This window comes from Hyla sarda, chromosome 7, assembly GCF_029499605.1.
Source record: "Hyla sarda isolate aHylSar1 chromosome 7, aHylSar1.hap1, whole genome shotgun sequence".
In the NCBI taxonomy this organism is placed as follows: Eukaryota; Metazoa; Chordata; class Amphibia; order Anura; family Hylidae; genus Hyla; species Hyla sarda.
Genome location: NC_079195.1, coordinates 7,257,175 through 7,274,568, shown reverse-complemented (window position 1 = coordinate 7,274,568; position 17,394 = coordinate 7,257,175). Strand labels below are relative to the sequence as shown.

Below are 17,394 nucleotides of genomic sequence, written 5' to 3'. Positions count from 1 at the left end.
TCTAAGTCTTTTTCCTGGCGGAGCTCTTGGTGTCGCTCAGAAAAACGCATGTCAATGCGGGTAGCCAAATGGATGAGTTCTTGGAGGTTGGCAGGAATCTCTCGTGCGGCCAGCACATCCTTGATGCGACTGGATAGGCCTTTTTTAAAGGTCGCGCAGAGAGCCTCATTATTCCAGGATAGTTCAGAAGCAAAAGTACGGAATTGTATGGCGTACTCGCCAACGGAAGAATTACCCTGGACCAGGTTCAGCAAGGCAGTCTCAGCAGAAGAGGCTCGGGCAGGTTCCTCAAAGACACTTCGGACTTCAGCAAAGAAGGACTGGACTGTGGCTGTGGCAGGATCATTGCGGTCCCAGAGCGGTGTGGCCCAAGACAAGGCCTTTCCTGAAAGAAGACTTACTACGAACGCCACCTTAGACCGTTCTGTAGGAAACAAGTCTGACAACATCTCCATATGCAGGGAACACTGAGACAAAAATCCACGGCAGAGTCTGGAGTCCCCATCAAATTTGTCCGGCAGGGACAAGCGGAGGTTAGGAGCGGCCACTCGCTGCGGAGGAGGTGCAGGAGCTGGCGGAGGAGATGGTTGCTGCTGTAGCAGAGGCAGAATTTGCTGTAACATGGCGGTCAACTGCGACAGCTGCTGTCCTTGTTGGGCAATCTGCTGCGATTGCTGAGCGACCACCGTGGGAAGGTCAGCGAGACTTGGCAGCGGCACCTCAGCGGGATCCATGGCCGGATCTACTGTCACGATTCGGCTTCCAGATAGTGGATCCTCTGTGCCAGAGAGGGATTGGCGTGGACCGTGCTAGTGGACCGGTTCTAAGCCACTACTGGTTTTCACCAGAGCCCGCCGCAAAGCGGGATGGTCTTGCTGCGGCGGTAGTGACCAGGTCGTATCCACTAGCAACGGCTCAACCTCTCTGGCTGCTGAAGATAGGCGCGGTACAAGGGAGTAGGCAGAAGCAAGGTCAGACGTAGCAGAAGGTCGGGGGCAGGCGGCAAGGTTCGTAGTCAGGATGGGTAGCAGAAGTTCAGGTACACAGGCTTTGGACACACTAAACGCTTTCACTGGCACAAGGCAACAAGATCCGGCAAGGGAGTGCAAGGGAGGAGACTAGATATAGGCAGGGAACAGGTGGGAACCAATTAAGCTAATTGGGCCAGGCACCAATCATTGGTGCACTGGCCCTTTAAGTCTCAGAGAGCTGGCGCGCGCGCGCCCTAGAGAGCGGAGCCGCGCGCGCCAGCACATGACAGCAGGGGACCGGGACGGGTAAGTGACCTGGGATGCGACTCGCGAGCGGGCGCGTCCCGCTGTGCGAATCGCATCCCCAACGGCCAAGACAGTGCAGCGCTCCCGGTCAGCGGGACTGACCGGGGCGCTGCAGGGAGAAAGACGCCGTGAGCGCTCCGGGGAGGAGCGGGGACCCGGAGCGCTAGGCGTAACATACCCGTTTAAAGGTTATTCACACCGGTCAAATAAAATCACTGGGTGAAGGATGGACAATCTTACCTGGGACATTCAGAGAACGTCTCATTTTCCTAAAATATTGTTCCTGGACAAAATGTATTATCCACCCAAATTTTTCTACAAATAATCATATTGTTTGTTATTATAATCATTTAGGTTGAAATCGTCCGTTTACATCGACTTTTGCGCATTTTATAGAGGGAGGGACATGGGGGGGGGGTGGAAGACGCATTTTCAGGTTAAGGGTGGACAAGATTCTGCTCGCTGCTGGATTTAGTCTCTTGACCGATGAGCTGACGCTCGGTGACTGTAATAAGCGCCGTCTCCTTTCAGGGCGCGGCGGGGCCTTCGGGCTGCACAATACTCATATAATGATATTATAATTAAGTCATTATAAATCAGCGCCAAGAAGCTGCAATAAAAGCTCCTGATTGTCGGGTACGGGTGACAGTTCCAGGAAGATGAGCCATTATTAAGTGTGTTATGGGGACAGAGAGAGGGGCAGCAAGAGCACCCCGACCTCTACGCTCTGCGGAGCCGCGCCGCCCTCTGTCTGTGCAGGTTTAGTCAGCTCAGCAGGTGGCACCGAAATCCATATTGTGTCACATTAAACACTTCCTGGAGTTATGGAATAATTTATGATATACCTGACCTCACCCACCATGTTATACACATTATACAAGTATGACGACTTGGCGACCTGAACTTCACCTCTGTGCAATGGCCCCAGTCATAATATAAGTGACGCCAAGTAGCCGATGATCAGTCACCTAATTTGCCCTTATGAGCAGTTAATAGCCCTGGTTTCACCGCCGCCCGAGGTTCTGGACAAAAGTATGCAGGTTAGTGGGAGGGTCCGCAGGGAGGGGCCGAGGGATTATCCACTTTTATGTAGTTTTTACAGTTTTATGTTCTGGCATAAAAAATAATGAGTGACGTAACGGAGTCATGAGACGGGCGCTGCTGGATGTGGGCGACTGCTTCAGAGCCTGGGATCTTATAGGACTCTTCCTGCAAGCAATAGCTCCTTACCCCAGGAGATTAGTGAGAATGAGGACTAGGGGCCCCAATGAAAATCTGTACCAGGGCCCCACCTACACAACAGGGTCTTTATGTCATCCATCATGGTATTCTGTATCACAGATGGTTTAGGCTTGGTGTTCATGCCCTGTGTTACCTCCATTATATCATTATGTGTAAAAGGTTGTGACACCAACCTAATGGTCATTACATGTTGTCTCCTCGCAAAATTAACCAATATCAGCCATTGTTTGTTGTGTGTCTCATGGTCAGGGGGCGCCTTTGGCTGTCACCGAGAAAAAGACCTCAGAAGAAGCTGAAGAAGAATAGAAGGAGACCACCTGACCAGCCTGAGACTACTAGGAATCTCGTGATGTCACACCACGCCCCCTCAATGCAAGTCTATGGGAGGGGGCGTGATGGTGTCACGCCCCCTCCCATAGACTTGCATTGAGGGGGCGTGGTGTGATGTCACAAGGGGGCGTGGCCGACCCCCGCAGCACGCACACAGCATCCGGAACTGAATGTTCTGAAGGCCTCAGCTTCTTCCTTACTGCTGAAATGGTCAGGGGGCACCCTTGGCGGCCACCGAGCAAAAGACCTCAGAAGAAGCTGAAGAAGAATAGAAGGAGACCACCTGACCAGCCTGAGACTACTAGGAATCTCGTGATGTCACACCACGCCCCCTCAATGCAAGTCTATGGGAGGGGGCGTGAAGGAGACCACCTGACCACTAGGAATCTGGGCGTTTTGAAGTAAAAAGTCCTTTAGGACCACATATGGCTAAGATCACCGTCCATGGTGAAATGGATCTCATGGTGGTCCATGGTGACACCGGACCCAGTATCAGATGAGTATTTGCCCCCTTCCTAATTAGGTATCAGGATCAGTGAACACACGATAGTAGAAATCACTCTACAAGGGTTTTTATGGTCAGCAGCAATGTGCCGTGTGAAAAGCTTATACGTCATGAATAACTGTCAACGTGATTGGTTTCTTCCATCTGCAGGTGTTCTGTGGTGGCCCTTCTGTGGTGGCCCAGTACAGGAGTTGCTGCCCTGTCAGGCAGACTCCATTCAGTGACCCCCCGGGCCCCCCTTTTACCTATGTTCCATAAATAGTACTAAGTGCCCATTTTATTCAATGTAGTGTACATATATTGTTATACACCTTTAAGTAATGTTGTCCACCAAGGAAGGTACCAGTGACCATGTGACCTACAGGGTGACCTATGGAACTCCAGAGTCTCCCCCATATAAGCCATCGGAGGAGCTAGCTCTTCACTTTTCCTGCTTAGCTGAGTTGCTGTAAAGTCCTGAGAGAGTGTCTGGTGTCCTGAGGAGGCCTAAGTCTACCACGCAGCCACAAGTCCACTACACCACGGGTGAACGTCAAAACCTGGTGAGCTACAAACGGGGTGAAGTCTGTCTAGTCAATCCCAGTCAAGTGTGTCAAGATAAATCTGTGTCAAGTCAACATGGCCCTGCATCATATTGTCCAAGTCCACTACAAGTCCCAGCGAGCCCTGAAGTCTCTGAAGTCACTGGTCACCTCCTTGGGCCTAGCCATGCTTTTAAGACTGTTACACCTGTCTGACTCAGTAAAGCTGCCGTTGTTCCGTAACTTGGCACCAGAGTCATTATTTGCCCTCGTGCCTAGCCCAGGATCCAGCAGTATACCTTCGGGATGGTGTAGAGGTTAAACCACTCACTTGCGTCTCAAACACAAGGGGTTAATGCCATCTGCCCCTAGGGTAACAACATCTGTCCTCATCACACCCGCACCACAGTTCCTCGTCCAGCTTGTGGGTCTCACCTTGGGTGTAGCTCTCTCTGGAGGCGCCATCTTATACACATTCTTTCAAACACGATGGGAGGGGTAGAGCGAGTTAGTGAGCAGCCATTTTAGCAAGTATATTGTGGACATTTTAGCTTATCCATTACAATGATAAGTAGATAAGACGATGTCTGGGGCACCATGGATCTACCTCGTGTAGTGCTGGAAACAGCAGAGGAAGGCTCAAGGCTGAAAACGCGTCCTGTATAACCTGAGGTTATGGAATAAAACTACTTTTTGCTTGAAGATTTGGTGAGTGCTGGGACTACTTTCCTGTTTTGTTTTGTGAGGTGACCTCAAGACACAATGGGTCAAAGAAAGGAAGAATCCCTCACAGTATGGAGATGGGTCGGTCAACCAGTATTCACATAAGTCCTGAATATATGTCTAATAGTGAAGTCCATCATGGATGTGTGGTGTCCCAGCACCAGTGGCTGTCCCGTGGTTTATGACTGTCTCGGGCAGCCTGGCTGCACACGGTGTTGGGCCCACTAGAGTCCTACTACGTATTAATTATGCGCATAGTGTAATATAAAAATAATATATTTTTTCCTAAGTTAATTTTGTTATGGTTTCATGTGTGTATGTTCAACATGTTATTGTGCCTTTAAGGGTGTTACCCATGATACCCCGCAGTGAACCCCATGTGACCATATAAGCCAATGAGACCCCAAAAGTCTCCTCTGTATAGTGAGCTGCAGGCGAGGAGTTAGTCAGTTCACCCCAGGGTATACTCCTAAGCAGCAGCTCAGGTGTGCTGTGTGTCGTGTGCTCTGAGTAAGGGGTACTCTGCACTCTCACACCAAGGTCAGCTGTCTGTGTAATAACATCTGCGCGAGCTCAGTAAAGGCAGTTATCGTAACCTGACGTCGGTGTGTTTATTCGCTCATCCTGTCTGGCCCAGGAGATGCCGCTGTGGTGACCCAGTACAGGAGTTGTACCCCTGTACCCTTGCTGTCCTGTCAGGCAGCCTCCCTACAGTGTCCCCTGCCCCCCCCCCCTGCATCTGTTCACCATATATAGATATCTTTATACTGTGTATTGTATATAAAAGTGTTATAGGTTTAAGAACAGTTGTCATGTGATTGTAACCCAGTGAGGTATCAGTGACCATGTGACCTAAGGGTGACCTATGGAACCCCTCCTAGTCTCCCCCATTTAAGCCCTGGGAGGAAGTAGCTCACTCTCTTGAGTTCCAGTTAAGTCTTTGCTGAGGTCCAGTGCCGTCAAGTCCTAGGTGTGTGTCTGGAGTCCAGAAGAGGCTTAAACTCAGTCAAGCAGCCACGGATTCCCAAATCCATTGCCCCATGGATCAAGTCAGAGCCTGGTAAGCTACAAACGGGGTATAGTCAGTCTCAGTCAAGTCAGTCAAAGTCAACCTGTCTTCAGTCTGCGTGGCTTGCATAAAAATTGTCCCAGTCCACTACAAGTTCCAGCAAGTCCTGAGGTAACTAAAGTCACTGATCATCTCTGTAGGCCTGGCTACGCTGTAGAGACCTTTCCACCTGTCTATCTCAGTAAAGCTACCATTGTCCGTAACTTGGTGTCAGAGTCATTATTGCCCGTGTGCCTAGACCAGGATCCAGCGGTATACCTTTGGGTGGTATTGAGGATAAACCCTGCCCTGGTGTCACGAATACAAGGGGTTAATGCCATCTGCCCCTAGGGTAATTCTATCTGCCCTGCATCACACCCTCTATCACACTGCCTACAACCTTCAGACTGCGGTTGGGGAAAACGGTGCCCTGGCGTCACAAAGTGAACAAGGTAAATCTACAAGGACCCAGTGGCCCCCACAGATGCAGTGGGACTTCTTTATCGAGACACAATGAAATGACTCTGTGGATTCCGATTAATGGGTCAGAACACAGCGGACTCACTCAGGATACAGTTAGAAAAGGACACGATGGTAGCAAACATTGTGCACTCCACTTACCATCAGAGAGGACACTGCGGACCTGGGTCACAATGGATCAGAACTCTGCGGCCTCTAACATCTGATAACATTGTCCCGTTATTAAAGGCTGAGGAGCAAATCTGACACCATCTCATGGACTGACCCATTCTGCCATCTTATAAGATGAACTGGCGGTTCTTGGGTTTGCGGTGGTCTTATTGTACTGTACAGGTGACCTTCATATTGTATGTGGATCCATGAAGGGTAATGTCAGCCATTGTCAGCTCTTCAGAGTGACAGGGTGTCAGGGGCCTCATACTATGAGGGGACAGTAATGGCCTGCAGATCGTCCCCCCCTCCTTCCTCCTGGCAGCACAGCTCATCCTGCAGCAGCAGATAGCGGAGGATTTGTCAGATTTGCAAGAAGCTTTTCCTAAACATCATCATCCAGCGTCTAATTCCACGTCCCATAAAGAGATTACAGACAATAACAGCATTTAGCGGCATTAATTCTGATGTCAACGACACCGCGCCTTGGATGTGAGCACCGCCGACGGCTTCTCGTTCAACCTCATTTACAAACAGTCTTCTCTTGGTTGGAAGGTCAAATGGGGATAAGATATCAGGGGAACCAGCACATGAGGGGTCAATATCCGGGCTCATCCCTCACGGACCCCATCATCTCCTCATCCCTCAGGACCCTTCCTCCCCATCCATGTGGCCAGGTTTCCTTTACTACATAAACGTCCCCTGTGTCCTGTCCATTACATTCACCTCTCACCATCGGGCCCAGATCTGAAGAACCATAAGAATTATCCTGAGAAAATAACGGAAAGAATAATACGAATAGAACTGGAGCATGAGAATAACCTGAAGAGTGTGAACCAGGCAATGAGACTGACCTGAGGATGAGACCTGAGGAATGAGACTGACCCGAGGATGAGACTGACCTGAGGATGAGACTGACCCAAGGATGAGACTGACCCGAGGAAGAGACTGACCCGAGGATGAGACTGACCCGAGAATGAGACTGACCTGAGGATGAGACTGACCTGAGAATGAGACTGACCTGAGGATGAGACTGACCTGAGGAATAGGGAATGAGACTGACCTGAGGATGAGACTGACCTGAGGATGAGACTGACCTGAGGAATAGGGAATGAGACTGACCTGAGGATGAGACTGACCTGAGGATGAGACTGACCTGAGGAATAGGGAATGAGACCGACCTGAGGATGAGACTGACCTGAGAATGAGACTGACCTGAGGATGAGACTGAGCTGAGGAATAGGGAATGAGACTGACCTGAGGATGAGACTGACCTGAGGATGAGACTGACCTGAGGAATAGGGAATGAGACTGACCTGAGGATGAGACTGACCTGAGGATGAGACTGACCTGAGGATGAGACTGACCTGAGGAATAGGGAATGAGACTGACCTGAGGATGAGACTGACCTGAGGATGAGACCTGAGGAATGAGACTGACCAGAGAATGAGACTGACCTGAGGAATAGGGAATGAGACTGACCCGAGGATGAGACTGACCCGAGGATGAGACTGACCCGAGGATGAGACTGACCCGAGGATGAGACTGACCCGAGAATGAGACTGACCCGAGAATGAGACTGACCTGAGAATGAGACTGACCTGAGGATGATCAATATGGGTGTAGGTGGTCGGCACTTCCGCAATGGTGGTGGTGCGCGAGGCAAAGATGCTATAATGTGTAAAGAAGGCCCTGAACTCACCAAGGGACGCCATACTGGGACTGGGTAGATGGCTCGCATTGCCAGAGAATAGGGGATACATAGCATATAATTAGAAATAGCCGAGGAATCTGAAGTTACTAACTGACATAATGTCCACTGCAACGGTATATACAAAATATACAAAATATACATATGTACAAGCCAAGTGCTACAACAACCTTGGTAGAAAGGGAAGAAATCATGCATAAATCCGGTACACATGTCAGCCACATATCAGGACTATAATAGTACTTATACATACCGCACCACCCCTGTAATGAGGGAAAGAGATGCTAGTTTGTCCCATCGGTTCGAACCTGAGAGAGCTAAAAAGAGCAAATGTTAGTCCAAGATCAACCTACAACAGAGTACCTATCTCATACTCCCTATTTAGACCTTTAGGTGCGAGCGTCTGGAGAGTATGTATCCAGAAGGCTTCACGTTGTAGTAAACGTCTTTTCAAGTCACCCCCCCCCCCCCCCCGTTTGGGCAACGTGACTTGTTCAATCACCTGAAAGTGCAATTGCGAAACAGTGTGATTCTTTTCTTTAAAGTGTTGAGGTATAGGGAGTAGCAGGTTTTCACAGCGTATAGTAGATTTATGCTTAGAAATCCGATCTTTAATCGCCTGCATCGTCTCGCCTATGTACAATAGGCCACAAGGGCATTTAATCGCATGGACCACATTCGTAGTTCTGCATGTGAAAAAACCTTTGATGTTGAATGTTCTGCCAGTATGTGGATGAAAGAGTTTGTGCCTTGTCGTCTTGGAGCCAGTGTATTGCATTTCGTCTCTCGCGTTTCAGCTTCTGCCCTAACTAGGTTGTTCCGCAGGTTGGGTGCACGTTTATTACAAATATGGGGTGGTGAGGCAAATTCTGTTATGTTGGGATGTGCATCATGTAGAATTCTCCAATGTTTGCGAATGATGTTATCAATACGGGGAATGGAGGGGTGGAATTGACGGACAAAAGGTATACGTGGTGTAGATATGTTGTTATTAGAGCGTGTTGTAGTATCAGTTCTTGCTTCTTTAAGTAGGGCCGGTGGGTACCCCCTTACATAAATTTATGCTCCAGTTCAGCGAGTCTTGTTTCCATCAGGGTGGGATCTTTGACAATCGGACGGACTCGCTGAAATTGGGACTTGGGTATAGCCTTTTTAATACTGTGAGGGTGGGCACTTTGATAGTGTAGTATGCTGTTCCTGTCTGTCTGTTTTCTATGCAGGTCTGTGGTAAGTCCACCCTCTGTATTTTTGCAAATCATAAATTTGTGTAGTCCTAGCCGGAGTTCCTGCAGGCGGGCTCGTTAGACGAGCCCGCCCGCAGGAACTCCGGCTAGGACTACACAAATTTATGATTGTGGACCTGAGGAAGGCGCCAGCGAGCGCCGAAACACGTTGTCCTGTTTTTACTTCTTGACTTCTTTTTTCAATAAAAGTTAGTCCTGCATAAGTGCTGGCTCATACCGTTTCTTGACTTTGACTATCGCCATCTGACAGTAGCGCTCTCAAAATACCCCCCATTTTTACTCCTCCTACTTTGCATTCTTGTCCGTCCCCCTCGGGAAGACGGAATAATAAGGGGTGAGAGCAGCAGACTGTCGCCATTCCTTCTCACCACCATTGTGTACTATCGACTGAAGGTCAGTACGCCACCTTAGGTGTTGGTGGCGGGTATTTTCATTTTTCCATAAAATACCACACAGGGAGCGCCCCATTGTTTTTTCTCCTCCTTTCCAATCGTCATAGTGAACTGTAATTCTGTCCATCTGGAGTTCAGATATGCAAGAAAGGATTGTAGTGTTTCAAGAGGTCCCTCCCAAATGCAAAATATGTCGTCGATGAATCGACGCCATATTTTCGCATGCGTCTGAAAAAGAGTGTGGTTGTAAAATAGGAGTCTCTTCAAAATGTGCCATATATGAACTAGCATACGGGGGGGCCAGGTTTGCCCCCATAGCCGAGCCACGCTTCTGAAGGTAATATGTATTTTGGTACATGAAATTGTCGTCATATAATACAACCCTAAGCAAATCAATAAAGAAGTCTTGTTGTTGTTCAGTATATGTGCTTTTGTCCAGCAGCCATTTAATGGCTGCAATCCCCTTCTCATGGTCAATAGATGTGTAGAGGCTTACTACATCGATGGTAGTAAGCCATGTCTCGCTGGAGATATTACTCAGTCTGTAAATGTTATTTAAAAAGTCTGAGGTGTCAAGTAGGAAAGATGTAGTTTGCCTGACTAGTGGGGTAAGTGCCTTTTCAAGTGTAATAGATAACGGGCTCAGTACCGAGTCAATGGAGGCCACTATGGGTCTACCAGGGGGATTGATGAGTGTTTTGTGAACCTTGAGTAGAATATAAATGACCAGGGTGATAGGGGATTCTTTTTTAAGGTATGTACCTATTTTGGTATCTATCGTCCCTATCTCAATATGATGTTTGATAAGATCATCAATCTCCTTCTGGATGCATGGTAGCGGGTTTCTGGTAAGAATTTCATATGTCGAACTATCTGAGAGCTGGCAAAGAATTTTATTATTCCATCACAACAATGGAGCCGCCTTTGTCTGATTATGCATGATCCCTTCTATTTCTTGTTGGACTAGTTGTATATAGGTTTCTGTGGGATGATAAATGCGTGGTGGGGTGTATTTACTTTTCAATCTAAGGCCAAGTTGGTCAAGCGTTAATCTGTTGTCTTGAGCTGTGGGTTGTGAAGAGTGAAATGTAAAGTGTCTATTGAGGAAAAATGTGTTTTTAAACGGATGTTGCGGTAGAATTTATGCAAGTCCAGGTCCAGTTGGAATGTATTAAGTTTACCAACTGGACAGGAGGATAGTCCTTTTTGTAAAAGTTCCATTTGTGTAGTACTTCTTGATACATACTCTCCAGACGCTCGCACCTAAAGGTCTAAATAGGGAGTATGAGATAGGTACTCTGTTGTAGGTTGATCTTGGACTAACATTTGCTCTTTTTAGCTCTCTCAGGTTCGAACCGATGGGACAAACTAGCATCTCTTTCCCTCATTACGGGGGTGGTGCGGTATGTATAAGCACTATTATAGTCCTGATATGTGGCTGACATGTGTACCGGATTTATGCATGATTTCTTCCCTTTCTACCAAGGTTGTTGTAGCACTTGGCTTGTACATATGTATATTTGGTATATTTTGTATTTACCGTTGCAGTGGACATTATGTCAGTTAGTAGTTTCAGATTCCTCGGCTATTTCTAATTATATGCTATGTATCCCCTATTCTCTGGCAATGCGAGCCATCTACCCAGTCCCAGTATGGCGTCCCTCTACATTTAGCCATTTATATTTTCTTACAGTATTCACTCTGACTTTGGGAATTGGATATTTATCTGTGTGCATCATGGAAACTTGTGCGCTGAGAATACTATTCCTATTTTTTGGACTTTATGGAACCTTCACCTGATGCTATTCCCCTGCAGTGGACTTACCTGGATATGGCCCCGCATCTGATCTAAGGACTTCCACCCCAAGCCCTGGAGCAATGTGCTGCCCCGCAATGCCCGATCCCCTCCCTATCATGGTGTGGTGTGATGCGCTGCAGGCCTGTCAGGTATCCCCTGTCATGAGCGCTTATCCATTATCAGCATTCTGCCCCGTGTTGAATCAGCGCGAGTTCACTACCCTGTTTTGCATGACTCTAGCTACTGTTTCTGTCATTATGTCACGGTCATGTTTTACTTCACTATTATTATTTACATAATGTTGTCATGATGCCGGGCAGGGAATGATGTCATCTCAGGCGCCTCCTCGTGTGTATATAACAGAGAGAGCTGACTTACTAGACAGCAGAGGAAGGCTATCCCGCCGAAACGCGTTCTGTCCACTTATGTGCATAAACTTCACATTCTTGCATCTACCTCGATGAGTGCTGGGCCTTCTTTATACATTATGACCTGAGGATGAGACTGACCTGAGGATGAGACCTGAGGAATAGGCAATGAGACTGACCTGAGGATGAGACTGACCTGAGGAATAGGCAATGAGACTGACCTGAGGATGAGACTGACCTGAGGATGAGACTGACCTGAGGATGAGACTGACCTGAGGATGAGACTGACCTGAGGATGAGACTGACCTGAGGATGAGACTGACCTGAGGAATAGGCAATGAGACCGACCTGAGGATGAGACTGACCTGAAAATGAGACCTGAGGAATAGGTAATGAGACTGACCTGAGAATGAGACTGACCTGAAAATGAGACCTGAGGAATAGGTAATGAGACTGACCTGAGAATGAGACTGACCTGAGGATGAGACTGGCCTGAGGATGAGACCTGAGGAATAGGCAATGAGACTGACAAGAGGACGAGACTGACCTGAAAATGAAACCTGAGGAATAGGCAATGAGACTGACCTGAAAATGAGACTGACCTTAGGATGAGACTGACCTGAGGAATAGGGAATGAGACTGACCTTAGGATGAGACTGACCTGAGGAATAGGGAATGAGACTGACCTGAGGATGAGACTGACCTGAGGAATAGGGAATGAGACTGACCTGAGGAATGAGAATGGACTGAGAATAAGAATGACTTGTGGAATGCAAATGACCCAGAGAATGAGGAAGAAATGGAACAAAACAATGAACTGATAAATCAGAAACACCTGAAAAATGAGAATGACCAGAGGAAAGAGAATGACCAGAGGAAGGAGAATGACCAGAGGAAAGAGAATGGCCAGAGGAAGGAGAATGACCAGAGGAAGGAGAATGACCAGAGGAAAGAGAATGACCAGAGGAAGGAGAATGACCAGAGGAAAGAGAATGACCAGAGGAAGGAGAATGGCCAGAGGAAGGAGAATGACCAGAGGAAGGAGAATGACCAGAGGAAGGAGAATGACCAGAGGAAGGAGAATGACCAGAGGAAGGAGAATGACCAGAGGAAGGAGAATGACCAGAGGAAGGAGAATGGCCAGAGGAAGGAGAATGACCAGAGGAAGGAGAATGACCAGAGGAAAGAGAATGGCCAGAGGAAGGAGAATGGCCAGAGGAAGGAGAATGGCCAGAGGAAAGAGAATGACCAGAGGAAAGAGAATGACCAGAGGAAGGAGAATGACCAGAGGAAGGAGAATGACCAGAGGAAGGAGAATGACCAGAGGAAGGAGAATGACCAGAGGAAGGAGAATGACCAGAGGAAGGATGACCAGAGGAAGGAGAATGGCCAGGGGAAAGAGAATGACCAGAGGAAGGAGAATGACCAGGGGAAAGAGAATGACCAGAGGAAAGAGAATGACCTGAGGAAGGAGAATGACCAGAGGAAGAAGGACCAGGGGAAAGAGAAGGACCAGAGGAAAGAGAATGACCAGAGGAAAGAGAATGACCAGGAGAAAGAGAATGACCAGAGGAAGGAGAATGATCAGAGGAAGGAGAATGACCAGGAGAAAGAGAATGACCAGAGGAAGGAGAATGACCAGAGGAAGGAGGATGACCAGAGGAAGGAGGATGACCAGAGGAAGGAGGATGACCAGAGGAAGGAGAATAACCAGAGGAAGGATGACCAGAGGAAGGAGGATGACCAGAGGAAGAAGAATGACCAGAGGAAGGAAAATGACCAGAGGAAGGAGAATGACCAGGAGAAAGAGAATGACCAGAGGAAAGAGAATGACCAGAGGAAGGAGGATGACCAGAGGAAGGAGAATAACCAGAGGAAGGATGACCAGAGGAAGGAGGATGACCAGAGGAAGGAAAATGACCAGAGGAAGGAGGATGACCAGAGGAAGGAGGATGACCAGAGGAAGAAGAATGACCAGAGGAAGGAAAATGACCAGAGGAAGGAGAATGACCAGGAGAAAGAGAATGACCAGAGGAAGGAGAATGACCAGAGGAAAGAGAATGACCAGAGGAAGGAGGATGACCAGAGGAAGGATGACCAGAGGAAGGATGACCAGAGGAAGGAGGATGACCAGAGGAAGAAGAATGACCAGAGGAAGGAGAATGGCCAGAGGAAAGAGAATGACCAGAGGAAAGAGAATGACCAGAGGAAAGAGAATGACCAGAGGAAGGAGAATAACCAGAGGAAAGAGAATGACCAGAGGAAGGAGAATGACCAGAGGAAGGAGAATGACCAGAGGAAGGAGAATGACCAGAGGAAGGAAAATGACCAGAGGAAGGAGGATGACCAGAGGAAGGAGGATGACCAGAGGAAGAAGAATGACCAGAGGAAGGAAAATGACCAGAGGAAGGAGAATGACCAGGAGAAAGAGAATGACCAGAGGAAGGAGAATGACCAGAGGAAAGAGAATGACCAGAGGAAGGAGGATGACCAGAGGAAGGATGACCAGAGGAAGGAGGATGACCAGAGGAAGAAGAATGACCAGAGGAAGGAGAATGGCCAGAGGAAAGAGAATGACCAGAGGAAAGAGAATGACCAGAGGAAAGAGAATGACCAGAGGAAGGAGAATGACCAGAGGAAAGAGAATGACCAGAGGAAGGAGAATGACCAGAGGAAGGAGAATAACCAGAGGAAGGAGAATGACCAGAGGAAGGAGAATGACCAGAGGAAAGAGAATAACCTGAGGAAGGAGAATGACCAGAGGAAGGAGGATGACCAGAGGAAGGAGAATGACCAGAGGAAGGAGAATAACCAGAGGAAGGAGAATGACCAGAGGAAGGAGAATGACCAGAGGAAGGAGAATAACCAGAGGAAGGAGAATGACCAGAGGAAGGAGAATGACCAGAGGAAAGAGAATAACCTGAGGAAGGAGAATGACCAGAGGAAGGAGGATGACCAGAGGAAGGAGAATGACCAGAGGAAGGAGAATAACCAGAGGAAGGAGAATGACCAGAGGAAGGAGAATGACCAGAGGAAGTAGAATGACCTGTCTACAATAGACTCTCCTCTGGAGTTGGGAGACCCCGGGTTCGGACACATTGGTTGGATGTACCCGGCTGCAGTTTCTCCGGTTGTTTTCATCAGAACGGCTCCCATCATCCTCCTCTGACCATTTCGGTGACGAGTTCTTTCTGTCCACAAGATCAGGATATTCTAGACTAGATGGGCCTTATGGATCTTATCTGCCGATATTCTATGTGAGGTTTTTCCACAATCCCATTATTCTGGATATTCTCCACCGTTACACAAGGTTATAGCGCTGTTATTATTTGTAAAACCTCTGACTAATCCTTCAGCGTCTCATTCACCGACTTCGCTCTTTCATCTTATCTTCTTGTTGACATTTCTCAGGGATCAGATTCTATCTGTACAATCCATAGATTTGGCTTGTAGTACGATCTCTGTGCGCTGAGGACCCCGGTTATACACATCTTCCCATGACATACGCTGCACGACTACAAGGCACCAACTAACATGGTGTCCTCTCTTTATCTAATAAGGAATTTCTTGCGTTTCCATCATGTACTTAACTTCCTGTATAATAAAAATGTCTGACTCTCTTCTCCAAGACGTCCCTTGTGTTCCTCCAGTTCTCTGGAATCTGATACCACAGACAGTCAGAATAATTCCTTGGTCTATGGCCGCCCCATCTATATGAGGGACTCAGGGGGTCATCACTGGTCTATGGCCGCACCATCTGTATGAGGGGTACAGGGGGTCATCACTGGTCTATGGCCGCACCATCTGTATGAGGGGTACAGGACATCATCATCACTGGTCTATGGCCGCACCATCTGTATGAGGGGCTCAGGGGTCATCACTGGTCTATGGCCGCACCATCTATATGAGGGACTCAGGGGGTCATCACTGATCTATGGCCGCACCATCTGTATGAGGGGTACAGGTGGTCATCACTGGTCTATGGCCGCACCATCTGTATGAGGGGATCAGGGGGTCATCACTGGTCTATGGCCGCACCATCTGTATGAGGGGTACAGGTGGTCATCACTGGTCTATGGCCGCACCATCTGTATGAGGGGTACAGGACATCATCATCACTGGTCTATTGCCGCACCATCTGTATGAGGGGCTCAGGGGTCATCACTGGTCTATGGCCGTACCAACTGTATGAGGGGTTCAGGTGATCATCACTGATCTATGGCCGCACCATCTGTATGAGGGTTCAGGGGATCATCACTGATCTATGGCCGCACCATCTGTATGAGTGTTCAGGGGGTCATCACTGGTCTATGGCCGCACCATCTGTATGAGGGGCTCAGGGGATCATCACTGGTCTATGGCCGCACCATCTGTACGAGTGGCTCAGGGGATCATCACTGGTCTATGGCCGCACCATCTGTATAAGGGGTTCAGGGGGTCATCACTGGTCTATGGCCGCACCATCTGTATGAGGGGTACAGGACGTCATCACTGGTCTATTGCCACACCATCTATATGAGGGGTTCTGGTGATCATCACTGATCTATGGCCGCACCATCTGTATGAGGGTTCAGGGGATCATCACTGGTCTATGGCCGCACCATCTTTATAAGGGGTTCAGGGGGTCATCACTGGTCTATGGCCGCACCATCTGTATAAGGGGTTCAGGGGGTCATCACTGATCTATGGCCGCATCATCTGTATGAGGGGTACAGCAGGTCATCACTGGTCTATGGCCGCACTATCTGTATGAGGGGTTCAGGGGGTCATCACTGATCTATGGCCGCACCATCTGTATGAGGGGCTCAGGGGGTCATCACCGGTCTATGGCCGCACCATCTGTATGAGGGGTTCAGGGGGTCATCACTGATCTATGGCCGCACCATCTGTATGAGGGTTCAGGGGGTCATCACTGGTCTATGGCCGCACCATCTGTATGAGGGGATCAGGGGGTCATCACTGGTCTATGGCCGCACCATCTGTATGAGGGGTACAGGTGGTCATCACTGGTCTATGGCCGCACCATCTGTATGAGGGGTACAGGACATCATCATCACTGGTCTATTGCCGCACCATCTGTATGAGGGGCTCAGGGGTCATCACTGGTCTATGGCCGTACCAACTGTATGAGGGGTTCAGGTGATCATCACTGATCTATGGCCGCACCATCTGTATGAGGGTTCAGGGGATCATCACTGATCTATGGCCGCACCATCTGTATGAGTGTTCAGGGGGTCATCACTGGTCTATGGCCGCACCATCTGTATGAGGGGCTCAGGGGATCATCACTGGTCTATGGCCGCACCATCTGTATGAGTGGCTCAGGGGATCATCACTGGTCTATGGCCGCACCATCTGTATAAGGGGTTCAGGGGGTCATCACTGGTCTATGGCCGCACCATCTGTATAAGGGGTTCAGGGGGTCATCACTGATCTATGGCCGCATCATCTGTATGAGGGGTACAGCAGGTCATCACTGGTCTATGGCCGCACTATCTGTATGAGGGGTTCAGGGGGTCATCACTGATCTATGGCCGCACCATCTGTATGAGGGGCTCAGGGGGTCATCACTGATCTATGGCCGCACCATCTGTATGAGGGGTTC

General features: G+C 48.8%; 1 protein-coding gene across 1 annotated transcript; it reads left to right on the top strand.

The window, feature by feature from the left end:
- The first annotated feature begins 12,588 nt into the window (after positions 1–12,588).
- On the top strand, positions 12,589–14,829 carry LOC130282269 (myb-like protein X). The gene has a single exon (XM_056530316.1). It carries the CDS (start codon positions 12,589–12,591, stop codon positions 14,827–14,829), a length of 2,241 nt encoding a protein of 746 aa, XP_056386291.1.
- Positions 14,830–17,394: the final 2,565 nt, after the last annotated feature.

Bases quoted from the DNA above. Each gene is read 5' to 3' on its own strand.
- LOC130282269 (XM_056530316.1), top strand. From the start codon at position 12,589: ATGGAACAAAACAATGAACTGATAAATCAGAAACACCTGAAAAATGAG.